Source organism: Budorcas taxicolor, chromosome 18 (assembly GCF_023091745.1).
Source record: "Budorcas taxicolor isolate Tak-1 chromosome 18, Takin1.1, whole genome shotgun sequence".
Taxonomy (NCBI): domain Eukaryota; kingdom Metazoa; phylum Chordata; class Mammalia; order Artiodactyla; family Bovidae; genus Budorcas; species Budorcas taxicolor.
The window spans coordinates 56,658,574-56,676,988 of record NC_068927.1 but is presented as its reverse complement, the minus strand read 5'-3'; the positions used below and the strand labels follow the sequence as shown (position 1 = coordinate 56,676,988).

The following is an 18,415-nucleotide window of genomic DNA, read 5'->3' as shown; positions in this document are numbered from 1 at the left end:
CCTGGACATTTAGGTCCGAGGGCAGAGGGCGGCGGGATGCCAGGAATCCTGAATTTGAGGGAAGAAGGTCTGGGCATCCAGACTCTTGGATCTGAGGGAGGGACCAGGCTTCCAGGCTTCTGGCTTTCTTGGCAACGCCCCCCACCCCCACCCTCAGGGCCGGGCTTCCAGGATCCGGCCCCTGTTTACGATTTGACCCCACTACCTCACCCGATTTTGGAGGTGGACAGAAGCCCGGAGTGAGTGAAAGAGGAAAGGCGGTGTCCGGCAGAATGGCAATGGGAACGCGCTATGCTGGGAAGGTGGTCATCGTGACCGGCGGCGGTCGCGGCATAGGAGCCGGGATCGTTCGAGCTTTCGGTGAGTGGGGTCTGGCTGGCTCTAAATATTGGGAATCTGGGCGAGGAGGGACCTCCGAGGGCTAACTAATGGGTGTGAGAAAAAGTAGGTCCTATAGTGGAGTCTAGATTCTTATCTTACAAGATCCGATTTGCAAAGTGAACGAAAAGGTAGGCAGAAGTTGCCTAGGGCCTGAGATTTTGGCAGATTTCCAAACGCCGTTTCTGTGGTCTCAGCTGTCTCTGCAAAACAGGCAGTTTGGGGGACGATGTCTCTTGCAGATTTCGGGTTTACTCTGGAACCCAGGAAGGCAGGCTCAGGAGCCCCAGCAGGCACCTAGAATAACCCAGAATCTGGCAAAACTTCTGCCCTATGTCCTAGGGAGTCATCATGAGACTTTGGGGTCACGAGGGGAGCAGAGTGGGAGACGGGCCCAACCCGCTGTAAGTGGCCACTAGAGGGCAGCAGAGGCCTTCGCCAAGGTCGGCTGGGGGTAACCTCTTCTTTCCTATTCTCAGTGGAAAGCGGTGCCCAGGTGGTTATCTGTGACAAAGATGGTGAGTGAGGGTCCCTCAGTCCTCATCCCCAACCCTCCAGGAGGAGTCCAGGCCCCCATACCCCTCCTCTGGTAGACCCAGGAGTCCAAACCCCTGGCTCCCTCTTCCCTCAGACCCAGGATTTGGCCTCCCAGCCCCCTCCTCCCTCAGACTCTGAAGTCCAGACCCCCAGCCCTTCTCTTCGTACAGAGGCCAGGGGCAGGGCGGTGGAGCGAGAGCTTCCTGGCACTGTCTTTCTGCTCTGTGACGTGACTCGGGAGGAAGATGTGAGGGTGAGTGTATTTTCTGTCTCTACTACCTGCCATGTCCAGTTGGTTCTCTCTCCCCACCAAACCCCTCCCCTGGCCGCCGCGAAGGCTTTTGCACATGCCGTTCCCTCTGCCTTTCCCCGTTCAGCTCAGTATCACTTCAAGGCTTTCCCTAACTGTACTGACCAGGTCTTGTGTCTCCTGGGAGGATTTGCTTTTATCTCCCACTCTTTTAAGGCTCTGTCACAGCTGTCACGGGGATTGGGACAAATACATTCCTCACAGGGGGTCTCATTCTTGCAGGATTCTTTTCTCTTTCCTCACTTTCCATTCCTTCCGTCTAGTCAGTATCTCTGACATCTGTCTCCAGTCCCGGGTCTCTAGGGTAGTGTCCGCAGTGTGAATGTCACCAGCCTGCTGGGCTCCGGCCCCTCAGCTGTGACTCCTGTCCCCACCTTGCCTTTGGGACCCCTGGCTCTATAAGACCTGATGCCAGCACCACTCATTCACAAGACCTCTCTCCCTCCCCAGACCCTCGTTTCTGAGACCATCCGCCGATTTGGCCACCTGGATTGCATAGTCAACAATGCTGGCTACCGTGAGTCGTGAGGCCTGAGGGCCGTTCCCCACTGGTGTCAACCCACCTCCTGGCTTCTCACCCCAAGCCTGGCTCTACCCCTGCTGTGTGCTCCGCAGCCTGTGCCCTTAGTCCTATCTGCATCCATTTCTACATTTCTAAAATGAAAATGACCATTCTCATCATCGTTACAGGGTCGTTGTGCTGAACAGTGTAACTGCTCAGCCTCATAATTATGGGAACTGTCTTGGACGAATAACTTCCATCTTGTAGCCTGTTTCTTATCTAGGAAGCAAGGCTGATGGCCCTTCTCTTTTTCCAATACTGGGAAGATGTATTCTCCACACATGATTTATAGGGCTTGGTGTGGAGGCTTTGAAGAGAAATTGCCATCCACTTAATGACTACCCTTTATAACAATGCCTCATATTGCTAAACTGAGACTCAGAGAGGCGAACTGATTGGACTGGGATCACACACTGTGGTAGAAAGAAGCCTTTCTTCTTGGCTGGGCAACGTTGAGCAATTGACTTCCTCTTTCTGGGCTGCACTGTCCTCTTGTAAGGATTTAAAGATATACTCCTCCTTTCTCTCCGTGTGCTTGATCCATTCGGCAGATATTTCTTGAGATCTACTGCACTCCACCTTCTGTCCTAGGGACTGGAGATTTAGCAGTGAGCAAAATCCACCAAGCTTTCCTGTCTTCATAGCTCAGTTGGTAAAGAATCTGCCTGCAATGCAAGAGACCTGGGTTTGATCCCTGTGTTGGGAAGATTCCCCTGGAGAAGGGAAAGGGTACCCACTCCAGTATTCTGGCCTGGAGAATTCCATGGACTCTATAGTCCATGGGGTCACAAAGAGTCGGACACCACTGAGCGACTTTCACTTCCTGTCCTCATGGGATTCACATTGTAAAGTAAGGAAATAGACAATAAGAGGCAGATATAGTTAATACTCATTTATTCACAGATTTTGTATTTGTGAACTCACCTACTTGGTGGGGGTGTGGGTTGTAACCTCAGAATCCCACTGTGCTTTCTGGGTGTTTGTGGACAAGTTCAGAGCGGCAAAAGTTTGAGTCACCAGCAGCACATGTTCCCAGCTAAGGTCAAACAAAGTGATGCTCTGCCCTCTGAGTTCAGCTTTCAAACAAAGAGATGCCAGGAGGTGGAGACAGAAGAGGGCAGTGTCTTGTAGGCCTCCCTGGGGCTAGTTGGACAGGCTTGAAGCCTAACTCTGGTACCTGGAGTGGGGCAGCCTCAGGCAAGTCAGCTACACTCCGGAATCTCCATTGCTTTATTTGCAAAATAAATGAGTCCACCAGTGCGCATTATTTTGAGGATTTAAGATTATAATCTATGTTAGAGAAACATATAGTTGTAAACATATACATATGTGCATATATGGTCTTCCCCTGTGGCTCAGCTGTAATGCTGTGCAGGAGACGCGAGAGACTCAGGTTCAATCTTGGGTCCGGAGGATCCCCTGGAGGAAGGCATGGCAACCTACTCCAGTGTTCTTGCCTGGAGAATCCCATGGGCAGAGGAGCTGGTGGGCTACAGTCCATGGGATCCCAAAGAGTTGGACACGACTGATGCGGCTGAGCAGGAGCACGCTATTCATTATACACATAACACATATATGTCCTGTCTTAGTCTGCTCATGGCCGCTATAATAGAAATACCATGGACTCAGTGACTTAAACAATGAACATTTATTTCTGGAGGCTGGGAAGTCCAAGATCAAGTCAGAGGCAAATTTGGTGTCTTGTGAGGCCCCGCTTAAGGTGCAAGGAATGAAGGGCCTCACTGGGGTCTTTTTTATGAGGACACTAATCCCATTCAAGAGGGCTCCATCCTCATGACTTAACTCCCACAGACCCCCACCTCCAAATACCATCTTATTGAAAGTTAGGGTTCTTTTCTTATAACAGTTTATATATATATATAGGCTGTGCTGGGTCTTTGTTGATGCACGGATTTTTCTCTAGTTTCAGAGGCTGGGGGCTACTTTCTGGGTGCAGTGCTCAAGCTTCTCGTTGTGGTGCCTTCTCTTGTTGTGAAGCACAGGCTCTAGAGCAAGTGGGCTTCAGTAGTCGTGGCTCCCGGGCTCTAGAGCGCAGGCTCAGGGGTGGGGCTGCTACGTGTGGGATCTTCCCGGATCAGGGATCAAACCCATGTCCCCTGCATTGGCAGGTGGATTCTTCACCACTGAGCCACCAGGGAAGCCCTGAAGTTAGGAGTTGAATGTATGAAATCTGGGGGAGGACACAAGCATTCAGTCCATAGTATGTATATGTTATCATGTAATATTATATATACATATTTCCCCTTAGGAGCAGTGGGGTCACTATTCACTACTTCAGTGTTCGCTGTGACTTTGTGGACTATAATTGCCTTGAAGAATGAGAATTGGTTGTGTATATTAGCATGTCCCGTAGTGATAATGGATAAAGCTGATTGAGGGCTTAGAGAATGGTAGGGGTGGTTTTGGATATGGGATCTGGGATAGATTCTCTGAAGCTGAACTGTTTTCTGAAAGAAACAAAGCCAGAAGCCCTGGGTCTCTGGGAGGAATGCCCAACATTTCCTTAATTGTCCATCATCTTGTTTCCCATCTCTCTTTCCTTTCATCCACTTTTATAATATATTTATTTATTTGGCTGTGCTAGGTCTTAGCTGCCACACGTGGGATCCAGTTCCCTGACCAGGGATCGAGCTCTAGCATTGGGAGTGTGGGATCTTTAGTCACTGGACCTCCAAGGAAGACCCTCTTCATCCACTTTGACTCCTAAAACCTTTGGAAGGTTTGGGGTCCATTTTTCCTATTTTTTTTTTTTTTTAATTTTCCTGTTCTTGTACCTATATTTCCTGCCTCTTTTCTCCTGAATGTTGATTTTTCTGTCCCTCTACTGTCTACCCAGTTCTGTTTACTTAACAAACACATTTATTGTACTCGGTGTCAGGCAGAAATATTGACTTGTGAAATTTCTGAGCTCGAGAACAAGGTGTTATCCTCATTTTGCACATGAGCAAACAGGCACAGAGAAGCAAAGTGACTTGCCTAAGGTCACACAGCTAAGAAATGGCAGGGTTGAGGTTTGAATCCAGGTTTTCTGGCCCTGTGACTGCTTTCAAGGTTTTTTTTTTTTTTCTCTTTTGTTGCTTCTTTTAAATTTTTTAATTGATGTATAGTTGATTTACAGTATTAGGTTTGCAGCATAGTGATTCAATGTTTTTACAGACTATGCTCCACCGTGAGTTATTTCAAGATAATGGCTATAATTCCCTGTACTATAGAGTATATCCTTGTTGCTTATCTATTTTATACATAGTAGTTTATATCTGGAGGAGTTTGCATACCGCTAGCCTTCTGTTTTTGTTGTTTCATCTTGTATACCCCTAATTTGTCCCTCCCTCCTTCCTTCACCCCTTTGGTAACCACAAGTTTGTTTTCTATATCTGAGTCTGTTTCCATTTTGCATATATTAATACATTTATTTATATTATTTGTTAGATTCCACATACAAGTGATGTCATACGGCATTTGTCTTTCTCCATCTGACTCATTTCACTAAGCATGATATTCTCTAGGTTGCGGCAAACGGCAGCATTTCCTTTTTAAGGCTGAGTAATATTCCGTTTGTACACATCAACCACATCTTAAATATTCCTTTTTATTATTTTTTGTTGTCAGTGCTGTGTCTTTGTTGCTGCGCAAGGGCTTTCTCCAGTTTCAGAAAGCAGGGGGCTATTCTCTAGGTGAGGGGCTCACAACTCGTGAGGTGGTGGCTTCTCTTGTGAGGCACAGGCTCTAGGCACAGGGCCTTCAGCAGTTGCAGCCGGGGCTCATTAGCTGCAACCCGTGGGCTTGGTTGCCCCAAGGCATGTGGAATCTTCCTGGGCCAGGGATCGAACCCATGTCCTCTGCACTGGCAGGTGGATTCTTAGCCACCGGCCCACCAGGGAAATCCTAAACTCCATCTTCTTAACCCAGCTGGACTGCCCGTTTTTTTAGTAGCCATTATGCAGCCTCCTTTCCTCTTCAGGACCCCTGACCCTCTCGTCTGCCACCCCCCACGCTCTGCCCTGCCACCAGCCCCCCGCCCCCCATGCCTGTTTCTCTTTCCTGTTCTCCTGTCTTCACGGTGCCCTCATCCTCTCGTGCATCTCTCTCTCACCCGACCCTTAGACCCACCCCCACAGTGGCCCGAGGAGACCTCCGCCCAGGGCTTTCGCCAGCTGCTGGAGCTGAACCTGCTGGGGACGTACACCCTGACCAAGGTGAGGCTGGGGTCCCCGCCACCAGGCCTGGGTGACCTCCTGACCCTGAGCTTGTCAGACCCATTTTGTCTAAGAGCCAAATATTTTCTGTGCCTTGCTTTGATCTTATTCCGGAAGGGCTCCATTCTTTGTAGAAAAGAAATGCCCGCAGATCCCGATATCCAGCCAAAGCTACCCGTGTTGGCTACATAGCCCCATCTTCTTAGGAACCTTCCAGAACCTTCCAGCATGGTGTGGTGAGGAATGTTAAGGATATGGAGGGAGGGGTTGGGACAAAGAGTCAATAATAGACAGATACAGCTTTGCCATCCAACGAATAGCTATTAGGAGGAAAGAGCATCCCCCCTCTACCTGTGTGCCTTTGCTCTGAAGCTTGCTATAACCGCCTCCTATTTGCCGTCTCAGTTCAAATACCACATCTTCAGAAAGGCCCTTCCCAATCATCCTTGCTAATGTGGCATCTATGCCTATATGGGGCTTCCCTGGTAGCTCAGCTGGGACAGAATCCACCTTCAAGAGACCCCGGTTCGATTCCTGGGTCGGGAAGATCCCCTTGAGAAGAGAAAGGCTACCCACTCCAGTATTCTGGCCTGGAGAATCCCATGGACTGTAGAGTCCACGGGGTTGCAAAGAGTCGGACGCAACTCAGCGACTTTCACTTTCACACCTATATGTTCATTCTCTATGATAACAGTTTATTTTCGTCAAAGTATTTTTTAAGATTGTAGTTTACTCTCCTTTTTGCTAAGGCTTTTTTTTTTTGTGACGTAGACTGTTTAAAAAGTCTTCATTGAGTTTGGTGCAGTATTGCTTCTGCTTTATGTTTGGTTTTTTTGGCCAAACATAGGCATGTGGGATCTTAGCTCTCTGACCGAGGTCAAACCCTCACCCCCTGCATTGGAAGGTGAACCACTGGACTTCCAAGGGAGCCCCATCATTAGTAAATAAAATAAATAAAATTTAATTAATTTATTACATCTATTTTTTATCATAATACATTTGGGGGGGGGGGGCTACTTAGCAGCTTGCAGGATCTTATTTTCCCAACCAGAGACTGAACCCATGCCCCCTGCCGTGGAAACTTGGAGTCCTACCCACCGGACCACCAGAGAATTCCCCATCATAATACTTCTGTATTCACTCACTCAACAAACATTTATTTAGCACCAGACACATGCTAAGCACTGGCCGTGCAGCGAAACAGACAAAGAGCTGTGACCCTGGGGAGCCAACATTCTCATGGGGGAGACAGTAAGCCAGGAAATACGATATAACGTCAGGGAGTGATAAGTGCTGTGCCAAAAAGTGAAGGGAGGTAAGGGCATCAAGAAGTACAGGCAAGTGTAAATGCTATGTTATAAAACTTTTTCTTGTGGCATTTTACAAGCACACATGGAAACAGAATCGTATTAATATTACTGAACCCACATACCCATCACCCAGCGCTAACAGCCAGTATTCTACCATTCTTGCCTCTTGTCTTGCCTCACTTGTTTCTTTTATCTTTTCTGGAGTGAAAAGTGAAAGTGTTAGTGGCTCAGTTGTGTCTGACTCTTTACAACCCTATGGACTGTAGCCTGGCCAGGCTCCTTTGTCTATAGAATTCTCCATGCAGGAATACTGGATTGCCATTTCCTTTTCCAGGGAATCTTCCCAACCCAAGGATGGAACTCAGATCTCTTGCATTACAGGCAGATTCTTTACCATCTGAACTACTACGGAAGTAAATCTCAGATATCGTATTTCACCTGTAAACAATTCAGTATAATCTTTACCAGATAAGGTTTTGTTCATTTTTTGTTCGTGCGTGTGTATCTGTGTGCTCTTTTAGACAGCGTAGGTAGTCAGAAGGCTTCTCTAAGAGGTGACATTTGAGTCAAGCCCCCAAGGAGGTGTGTGAGCAATTGCCACCTAGCAGAGGAACAGCCAGTGCAAAGGCCCCGGGGTGGGAATCTACAGCGAGAAGGGAGTTGGACGACACAGGCGAAGCAGGGAGAGGACAGAAGTTGACCACAGATCATGCTGGGGCTTGGGAAACCACAGAGGGGACTTGGCTTTGACACTGACCGAGCCAGGAGCCATTTATTTTCTTGGGCTCCAAAATCATTGCAGATGGTGACTGCAGCCATGAAATTAAAAGATGCTTGCTCCTTGGAAGAAAAGCTGTGACCAACCTAGACAGCATATTAAAAAGCAGAGACATTACTTTGCCGACATAGGTCCATACAGTCAAAGCTATGGTTTTTCCAGTAGTCATGTATGGTTGTGATAGTTGGACCATAAAGAAAGCTGAGCGCCAAAGAATTGATGCTTTTGAACTGTGGTGTTGGAGAAGACTCTTGAGAGTCCCTTGGACTGCAAGGAGATCAAACCAGTCAGTCCTAAAGGAAATCAATCCTGAATATTCTTTGGAAGGACTGATGCTGAAGCTGAAGCTCCAGTACTTTGGCCACCTGATGCGAAGAACTGACTCACTGGAAAAACCCTGACAGTGGGAAAGATTGAAGGCAGGAGGAGAAGGGGATGGCAGAGGATGACATGGTAGGATGACATCACCGACTCGATGGAAAGGAGTTTGAGCAAGCTCCAGGAGTTGGTGATGGACAGGGAAGCATGGCGTGCTGCAGCCCATGGGGTGGCAAAGAGTTGGACACGACTGAGTGACTGAACTGAACTGAGCCAGGAGCCATAGAGTGTTCAGGGCAGAGGAACTCGAACTGCTGTAAGTGGGATATTGTGCCATCTGGCAGCCACGTGGGGAACAGAGTGGGGCACGAGGGTGGAGGCCTCGAAGCCAGTGAGCAGGTGATGATGGGGTGGTCCAGGCCCGAGGAGGTGATGTTGGAGGCCACCAGTCTGGTAGATTTGGTGAGAAACGGTCCGATTCTGTATGCAGTATCATGGTGGACTTGTAAAGATTTCCTTATAGTAGACTAGATGTGGGGGCAGATTTGCCAAAGAAAGGGGCGGAGGAGTTTGTTTCTGATTCATTTGTTTCCCTCACCCCCATCCCCAGCAACTGGCAGAAGTGTGTGGCCATCCACTGCCCTGGGAAAGCCGGGGGAGAAGTACACAGCCTGGGGACTGTTGAATGAGAAATGCTAACCAGATGCCCACGTGAGAGCCCTGCACCTAGGGCAGGGGTTGAGGCTTGAAGACATCAGTTTGGAGCCCGCTAGCCCAAGGCTAAAGGAGCTCAGAAAAAAAAACAAAAACAAAAACAAAACCTGTAAACTGGAACTTCCCTGGTGGTCCAGGGGCTAAGACTCCACACCTCCAATATAGGTGGCCCACATCCCATCCTTCATCAAGGAACTATATCCCACAGGCCCCAACTAAAATATCCCGTGTGACGCAACTAAGACCCGGCACAGCCAAATAAGTAAATATTAAAAAAAAACACACACAAAATAATCAGAGGGCACAGGCCCACTCTGTGGGCCAGGGGTCACCTGTGTGGGGATGCTCAGGTGCTCCCCAGATCCTGTCGGAGATGCAGGTGAAGTAGCCCCAGGGGAAACTGGATCATCTGTTGCTCAACCAGTCAGCCTTGGCTCCTGTCCCCAGTTTCTGTTCAGGTTCTAAGATTGGTGCCTAGCTCAGCTGGTGAAGAATCCGCCTGAAATGCAGGAGACACTGGTTTGATTCCTGGGTCAAGAAGATCCCCTGGAGAAGGGATAGGCTACCCACCCCAGTATTCTTGGGCTTCCCTGGTAGTTTAGACCAGTAAAGAAACTGCCTGCAAAGCAGGAGACCTGGGTTCGATCCCTGGGTTGGAAAGATTCCCTGAAGGAGGGCATGGCAACCCACTCCAGTATTCTTGCCTGAAGAATCCCCATGGACAGAGGAGCCTGGCAGGCTACAGTCCATGGGGTCACAGAGAGTCGGACATGACTGAGTGACTCAGCACAGCCAGAGTTCCCTGACGGTCCAGTGGTTAGGACTCTGTGATTTCATTGTTGAGGGTGTGGGGTTAATCCTTGGTCTGGGAACTAACACCCTGAAAGCTGTGGGGCATGGCATAATAATAATAGTAATAAGAGGAAGATTAGTACCTCTGTACAGTAAGACAGCCATAAATCACAGGCCGTAAAGGATATGTGTGTGCATATATACATATTTTTAATTTAATTAAAATTTTTTGGCTGTGCTCAGGCTTTTCTTTAGTGGTGGTGAGTGGGGACTACTCTGTAGTGGTTGTGAGCGGGGCCTCTCACTGCAGTAGCTTCTCCTGGTGCTGAGCGCGGGCTCTAGGTTCCTCGGGCTTCAGTAGTTGCAGCATGAAGGCTTAATTGCTCCACAGCATGGGGGATCTTCCCGGACCAGGGACTGAACCTGTGTTTTCTGCATCGGCAGGTGGATTGTTTACCACTGAGCCCCACCAGGGAAGCCCTATATATATATTTTTTTCTTTCTCTCCCTCCCTGCTTAGCTATCAGCATTCTAAAAAGGGAGAGAGAGAAATTTCTCATAAATAACCGGTTTTCTGGTTTCTCCTGGAAATTTGGCCAGCTGGGCCCACCGGGAGGGCAACAGTCTGCCAGATGCGGCCTGGCTCCACCAGTCGCAAGCTCTCCCTCTTGGGTCTCCTTCTCCTGACTCACCTGTGACAGGCTGGTGCGGAGACCGCTGAGGGTCTAGATCTGGCGTCTGCCTGCCCGGGGTTCGCTATCACTTCTTGCTTGTAACACTGGGCAAGTTACTCGGTCTCTCTGTATCTAGGTTTTCTCATCTGTAGTAGGAAGCTAAATAGCATTAGCTAATTCACAGGGTTGTCCTGAGGATTGAATATGATTAAATTAATACCCACAAAACCCTTAGAACATGCCTGGCACCCAGGTTACTCTCTGCAAGGTGTCATTGTTACTGTGAACCTTGCTCCATTTCTGTTTCTTGTGGCTCCTCCGTCTGTGGTCTCTGGTACACAAATTGGGCAAATGAAGCCTGGGAGAAGTAGAAGGGAAAGGTTAACATTTGAGCTGAACTTTGAAAGGAAGCGAAGGAAGTGAGAAATAGGACGTTTTGCTTGCCAAAAGCGTAGCAAAGGCCCTGGGGCAGAAACCACCCAGGTGGATTTTCAGACCAGGAAATTCTCCATCTCCATTTGCCTTTAGCAATTATAAATATTTGGCAAGGTAAATGTATTTTATTGATTTTTGACCACATTGTGTAACATGTGAAACTTCCCTGACCAGGAAGTCTTAACCACTGATCTTCAAGGAAGTCCAATTATATTAGAAACATTTTATTAAGCTTGTTGTATCCATTGCCTCCTACCGTCCCCTACCGGGACATCATATAATTTCATTAGTAAGAATTTCATGAATACTACCAATGTATTAGAACATTTATTTTTATTTTGATATAACTTAAGACTTACAGAATATTTCCCGGATAGTACAGAGAATTCCTGTATATCCAGACTCCCCGTTGTTAACACTTTTTTTTTTTAACCACATTTGCTATATCCTTCTCTCTCTGTATTTGGGAATAAGTTGCAATCTATTTTGAGGGCTTCCCAGTGGGGCAAGTGTTAAAGAATCCATTTGCCGATGCAGGAGCTACAAGAGACTTGGGTTCTATCTCTGGGTTGGGAAGATTCCCTGAAGGAAATGGTATTCCAGCAGTCTTGCCTGGAGAATTCCATGGACAGAAGAGCCTGGCGAGCTACAGTCCATGGGGTCTCAAAGACATAACTGAACCCGCATGTATACGTATGATGTCTCTTTACCCATAGTGCTTTGGAGGGTATTTCCTAAAATCAAAAGAATATTCTTTTACGAAATCACAGTAAGACTAACATTGATACCATGGTCTTAGCTAATCTTGAAACTTTCTTATTCAGATTTTTAGAATTCTTATCATCACCTGTGTTAGCTGGGGTTCCCCCAGAAGCAGAGCCTAGGTGGGGATTGAAGGGCAGGGTGGATGGAAAGCGATCCCTTGAATCGCTGTCTTCAGCCTGGGGAGTAGTTGTCAGGGAGCCAATGAAGGGTATCACTATGCAAGTTACCACCAGGGCAAGTGGGGGCCACTCCCTGGGGCCACTCTGGGAGTCACAGAGAAACATAAACCCAAGAGTTACCCCCCACTCCCAAGAGGCAAAGGAAAGCCAAATATTGTTTTAATTTTAAAATACATTTAGAGAATTCCCTGGTGGTGCAGTGGTTAGGACTCAGTGCTTTCACTGACAAGAGCCCAGGTTCCATCCCTGGTCAGGGAACTAAAACTCCCACAAGTGGCTTAGGGTGGCAAAAAAAAAAAAGAAAAAAGAAAGCAAGACTAACAATGAAAAATTTGACTTCATGTTAAAAATTAAGACTTTTTTACATGACCAAATTACTATTAGATCTCCTAAGAAAATGAACAGTAATTTCTTAATACCATTGAGTGCCCAAGCCCTATTTAAATTCACCTAGATGTTTCCAAATGTCTTATTATTAATAACAGTTGACTTGTTCACACCAAGCTCCAAAGTCTGCCCATTGCATCTGGTTTTTCAGAGGGCAGAGACTTTTGTCTGCTTGTTCTTGCCTCTATCCCAGTGTCTATTGCAAAGAAACATGCATAAGTTGCTTCCCTTGCTGCTACTGTCATTATAACCATCACCACGACTGCCATCGCCATCTTCATCATCATTAACCTCATCATAGCCATCGTCACCATGATGACCACCTTCACCACCATCCTCATCATTTACCATCATTATCATGACCATCTTCATCATCATTGTCATCATCCTCCCACCATCATCATTATTACCTTCATCGCCACCATCATCATCACCACCAGCATCCCTTGCGAGCCCTTTATTTATTTTTTAAAATATTTATCTGTTTATTTGGTAGTGCTGAGTCTTAGTCGTGGCATGAGGGATCTAGCTCCCTGACCAGGGATCGAACCCATGCCCCCTGCATGAGGAGCTTGGAGTCTTAGCCACTGGACCACCAGGGAAGCGCCTCCTTGCAAGCTCTATAAATATTGATTCTTGGGACCCCAGCCCAGGCCTCCTGAGTCAGAATCTCTGGGTTTTTCTACCTCCCTGGTGAATTCTGATGCAAAGTTAGCCATTCCCCAGGTTAGAGAAAACTCGAAAGAGGTTCGGATATGTATATAGTTAAGGAGAGGGAATCTTGTCAGGAGGGCATTCACTGAAGGCATTTGAACACTGGAGTGTCCGTTGTAAGTGCTCAAAGAGCCAGATTGGTTCTTAGAGACCCATCCATTCATTTATCTATTTACTCATCAAAAACTGAGCAAGCGTTTGTAGGTGCTGGTGGTGAACCACGTGGTGTTTGCCCTTGTGGAGTTTATAGTCACAGGGCAGCCAAGTGTTACCAAATAAACAAGAGACGAGTTTATATGAGTGAGTGTGTTCCAGAAGTCATGGTAGGCTTCCTGGAGGAAATGAAAGATGAGAGATGTTAACCCAAGGAGAGGTGGGGGAGACTGGTGTCTGAAGGGGAGGGAGTCGGGCTGTTAAGAGTCGGGTGGGTCCTTAATGGAGGTACACAGAGGTGCAGACATTCCCGGAAGGGAACAGGCTGTGCAGAGGCCTGGCCCTGAGAGAGAATTAGTAGCCCAAACATGCTATGGAACATTCCACAGCGCACTTGCATTTGCTTCTGGCTGCCTCCCCATGCAACTTGAGCTCCATGAGGGCAGAAATCTCTCCCAGTCTTGTTTCCTGCAGTATCCCCAGCTTTTACCCCGTTATCTGGCACATAGTAGGTCCTCATGAAATGTTGGTTGAATGAATTAATGAGCAAAGGAATCGTAGAGATTCAAGAGTGCCTTGGTCTGTTGAGGACCCAAGGCTGAGGGAAGGGGTTAGTGCAGGAAGGGGTTGAGGAGCACATACATGGGGCCTGGAGAGCCCTGCTGAGGCGTCTGGTCTTTTTTTTTTTTTTAATTTTTCAGCCATGCTGAGTGGCACGTGAGATCTTAGTTTCTTGACCAAGGATAGAACCCGTGCCTCCTGCATTTGGAAGCATGGAGATTTAACCACTGAACCACCAGGGAAATCCCTGAGGCATCCGGTCTTGATGAGCATCCTCCTCAAGAGCAGCAGGGAGGCATCGAAAGCATTTGAGCAAGAAGGTGGTGTGCATGCCACGTTGCTTCAGTCCTGTCCAGCTCTGTGTGACCCTATGGACTGTAGCCCGCCAGGCTCCTCTGTCCATGGGGACTCTCCAGGCAAGAACCCTGGAGTGGGTTGCCAGGCCCTCCTCCAGGGGATCTTCCCGACCCAGGGATCGGATCCGTGTCTCTCGCAACTCCTGCATCGGCAGGCAGGCTGTTTACTACTGGTGCCAGCCAGGACAATGATGTTAGCCCAGGAATACTAAGATTGTTACTAATAACAGACCTCTCTGGCTCTTGTATGAGGAAGAAATCAGAGGGCAGAGTGGGGTAGGAACTGACATCAGGAGGTGGTTGCGTTTGCGCACATGCATTTCAAGGCCTCCTGCAATCTGACCCCTGTCACTCCTCTGACCTCACTTCCCTCCACAGTGACCTCGTTGTTGCCAAACATGCTCCACCTGATCCTGCCTCAGGGCCTCTGCACCCTGTGTTCCTGTTGCCTGGTCTGGTTTTCTCTAAGAGATGCCTACAGCTCACGCCTGGACTCAAAATGCTCAAATCTGGGATTTCCCTGGTCATCCAGTGAATAGAGCTCCGTGCTTCCACTGCAGGGGGTACAGGTTCGATCCCTGAGTCAGGAAAATGCCCTGGAGAAGGGAATGGCAACCCACTCCAGGATTCTTGCCTGGAGAATCCCATGGACAGACGCGACTGGAGGCTTAGAGTCCATGGGGTCTCAAAGAGTTGGACACGACTGAAATGACTGCGCATACACGTGCTTTCCCAAAGCCTTCCCTCGGGCACCCTGTTTGAAACTGCACCCAGCCCAATACTCCCATTCTCCCTTATCTTGCTCTCCTTCTGGTTCTGTGTCCCCAGTCACACTCTTTATTTGTTGTTTAGTTGCTAAATTGTGTCCAACTCTTTGCAACCCCATGGACTGTAGCCCACCAGGCGCCTCTGTCCAGGGGATTTCCCAGGCAAGAATACTAGAGTGGGTTGCCATTTCCTTCTCCAGGGGATCTTCCCAACCCAGGGATCAAACCCAAGTCTTCTGCTTTGGCAGGCAGATTCTTTACCACTGAGCCACCTGGGAAGCCCAAACTCACTCTAGAACATTCCATAGTGGACCTGGATTTGCTTCTGGCTGCCTCCCCACACAACTTGAGCTCCATGAGGGCAGAAATCTCTCCCAGGCTTGTTTCCTGCAGTATCCCCAGCTTTTACCCCGTTACCTGGCACATAGTATGTCCTCATGATATGTTGGTTGAATGAACTAGTGAGCGAGGGAATTGTAGAGATTTAAGAGCACCTTGGTGATGGGTCTGTTGAGGACCCAAGGGGGAGTCTCCTGAAGCCCCACCCCCCAGATCTCTGGAGACTCTGGTTTAAGAGGCTGAGTGGGAGTGGACCCCACATCAGAGACTGGGGGTCAGGGATGGGGGCAGGTTTGGGAGGATCCAACACTTAAGTTTTGCCCTTGAGACACAGAGATGGAAATGCCCGCAGGTGGCAGGTCAGGAGCTCCACAAGGGGGCTCTGAGGGAGACTTAGGAGGTGCCCATGGAAACCCAGGAAAGTGGGCCTCCCATGGCAGAGCAGGGAGGGCAAGAAGCGGACCCAGGAACCTCAACATTTAGGGGAAATGGAGTCAGGCCAGGGTGAGGCTACAGTGTGTCTGCTTGAGTGAGCCAGGCTCTCTCAGGTCGCGTTGTCCAAGGGAGGGAGGCGCAGAGGTCAGGCGGATAAGAGACTAGCAGGTCCTTGATGTAGCCACACAGAGGCATAGGTGACCTTGGTGGGGGGTGGGGGGCCAGCACGTGGGGGCGGGGGGGGGGGGAGAGTGCATGTGAGGGTTGGACAGGGGCCACAGGAGTGTAGGACAAATATTTATTGAACACTAGCTGTGTGCCCAGTGCTGAGATGAGGTGGCGAATAAGCCTGGCTCAGCCCCCACGGGCCTCACCTTGCCAGGGTTGGGGAGAAGAGGGAGTTAAATGGCTGGGGACCCAGGGATAGGCAGGTTGCAGTTTTAAATAGAATGGTAGGGACTTCCCTGGTGGTGCAGTGGTTAAGACTCCGTGCTTCCTATATAGGGGTGTGGGTTCAATCCCTGGTCAGGGAACTAAGATCTGAGGTGCTGCCAAAAAAGAAAGTCACAGTGTGTTGGATGTATGTGTGAATGGCCACTTGGGATTAATAAGCCAAATCCCTACAGAGCTGGACACCTGGCCATCCTTTAAAAAAATATGATGTTTTAAATAGAACGGTCAGGGCAACCTCACTGAGGAGGTGACGTTTGCAGTGAAGTTGCTGAGGGGATAGGACTGTCCCCTTTCAGCCCTGAACTGAATGTCCCGTGTCCTCAGAAACCCTTCAGTCCTGGCCAAACAGGGGAGAGTTGGTCACCCTAGGAGTAAGTCACGTGCTATATCAGGAAAAACATTCCAGGCAGCGAGAATAGCAAGTGCAAAGGCCCTGAGGTTGGAACACATGGGGGAATATCTGAAGATACGGCACTAAGGTTGGAGCAGAGGCTGTTTTGTGAGGGAGTGGAGGTCTGCAAGAGCTGGTGGGGTGATCCGGAGAGGGAGCTAGATTAGCTTTCCATTCTGAGTATTCGTTGGGGGGAGCCACCTTGTACCCATTAATCAATCTTTAGCGATAGGAATGGGCCTTGCCCAAGGCAAGCAAGGGGAGGGATAGAATTGGAATTTACTCAAGGTCATGCATGACTGAAGAGCATAGAGACAGACTGGGGTGAAGAGAAAAGGAAAGGGAGAGAGAGTTGAGAGTTAGTTTAAGGACCTCCGAGTGGCCAGGGGGTTGCAGGGTTGGCAGAGTAGGGAGCTCATTTCATGAAGGTCTCCCATGTCACGTTTTGACCACAGCGTTTTCCCTGAAACTCAGAGAAATTATCTTCCCCTTCATGTATAAAAGAGATTCCTCCCCCCTTTTTTTTTTGGTAACATATGCAGCCATCTTGGTCTATCTTTCATTTTTCCTATCTTGTGATGGACAGGAGTTTGAGTAATATACAAAGAGCTAGAGAGAGAGGCACAGGGACCCTGAGAGAGGGGGTCAGGGACACAGAAGGGGGAGGCAGAGACAGAGAGAGGCAGAGAGAGAGAGAGAGAGAGAGAGAGAGAGAGAGAGAAAGGCAGGCAGTAGAAGAGACAGAAGGATCCTTTCCAGGACTTCCCTGGTAGTCCAGTGGTTCAGAATCTGCCTGCCAATGCAGGGGACACACATTTGAACCCTGGTCCAGGAAGATCCCACATGCCTCAGGGCAGCTAAGCCTGTGCACCACAAGAGAAGCCCTGTAGAGAGGAGAGAGTAGCCCCCACTCTCCTCAGCTGGAGAAAGCCTGCCTGCAGCAACGAAGGCACAGTGCAGCCAAAGAAAGAGAAAAAGAAAGAAAGAGAAATTCCTTTTAGACAAAGATAGGCTCCTCAAGGGCTGATATTCAGAGACTATGCGGCAAACCACAGAAGGTGCCCTGGAGCCCTGGCTACTGTCCGTACAAGGCACCCAGATCCAATAGTGAGCACATCAGGGAGATGGCCAGGAGGCATTTCAATGGGGCTGGAGGAGATCCAGGGGCTTGGGCGGCTTACTCTGCTTTCTGTCTCCCCAGCTCGCCCTCCCTCACCTGCGCAAGAGTCGGGGAAACGTCATCAACATCTCCAGCCTGGTTGGGGCGATTGGCCAGTCCCAAGCGGTTCCCTACGTGGCCACCAAGGTACACTGCCGAGCCACCCTGCCCCTTCCTTCAGGTGTCTCAGCCCTGAGGTATGGCCTGAGGCATGGCCACTTGGCCTTCCAGGAAACAGAGCCTAGTGCAGCAGGATGCAACCTGCAGGGAGAGCGTGACTTCCCTCTTCCGATGCCCCTGCATGATGCCCCCTGGTTGGGTGCATGTGTGCCAGGTCGCTCAGTTGTGTCCGACTCTTTGCGGCCCCGTAGACAATAGCCTGCCAGGCTTCTCTGTCCATGGGATCCTCCAGGCAAGAATACTGGAGTGGGTTGCCATGCCCTCCTTCAGGGATGGGAGGAGACGGCAGAAGGAGCCTCCTCTCCTCTGGTCTGAACTTTCTCTGTGCCCCGTCTTCTGCAGGGGGCAGTGACAGCAATGACTAAAGCCTTGGCCCTGGATGAGAGTCAGTATGGCGTCCGTGTCAACTGGTGAGCAGCCTCACAGGGGTTGAGAGCCTCTTGGGGGAGTGAGCCCAAGGGGTAGTGTGTGCACTGGACTTCCTTGACCCCCTCTCCTCCCCCACCCCAGCATCTCCCCTGGAAACATCTGGACCCCTCTGTGGGAAGAGC

General features: G+C 49.2%; 1 protein-coding gene across 1 annotated transcript; it reads left to right on the top strand.

The window, feature by feature from the left end:
- The first annotated feature begins 272 nt into the window (after positions 1 to 272).
- On the top strand, positions 273 to 18,278 carry HSD17B14 (hydroxysteroid 17-beta dehydrogenase 14). The gene is made up of 7 exons (XM_052656821.1): positions 273 to 360; positions 858 to 896; positions 1,047 to 1,168; positions 1,676 to 1,742; positions 5,913 to 6,004; positions 17,727 to 17,831; positions 18,207 to 18,278. Exons 1-7 carry the CDS (start codon positions 273 to 275, stop codon positions 18,276 to 18,278), a joined length of 585 nt encoding a protein of 194 aa, XP_052512781.1.
- The last annotated feature ends 137 nt before the right edge of the window (positions 18,279 to 18,415 follow it).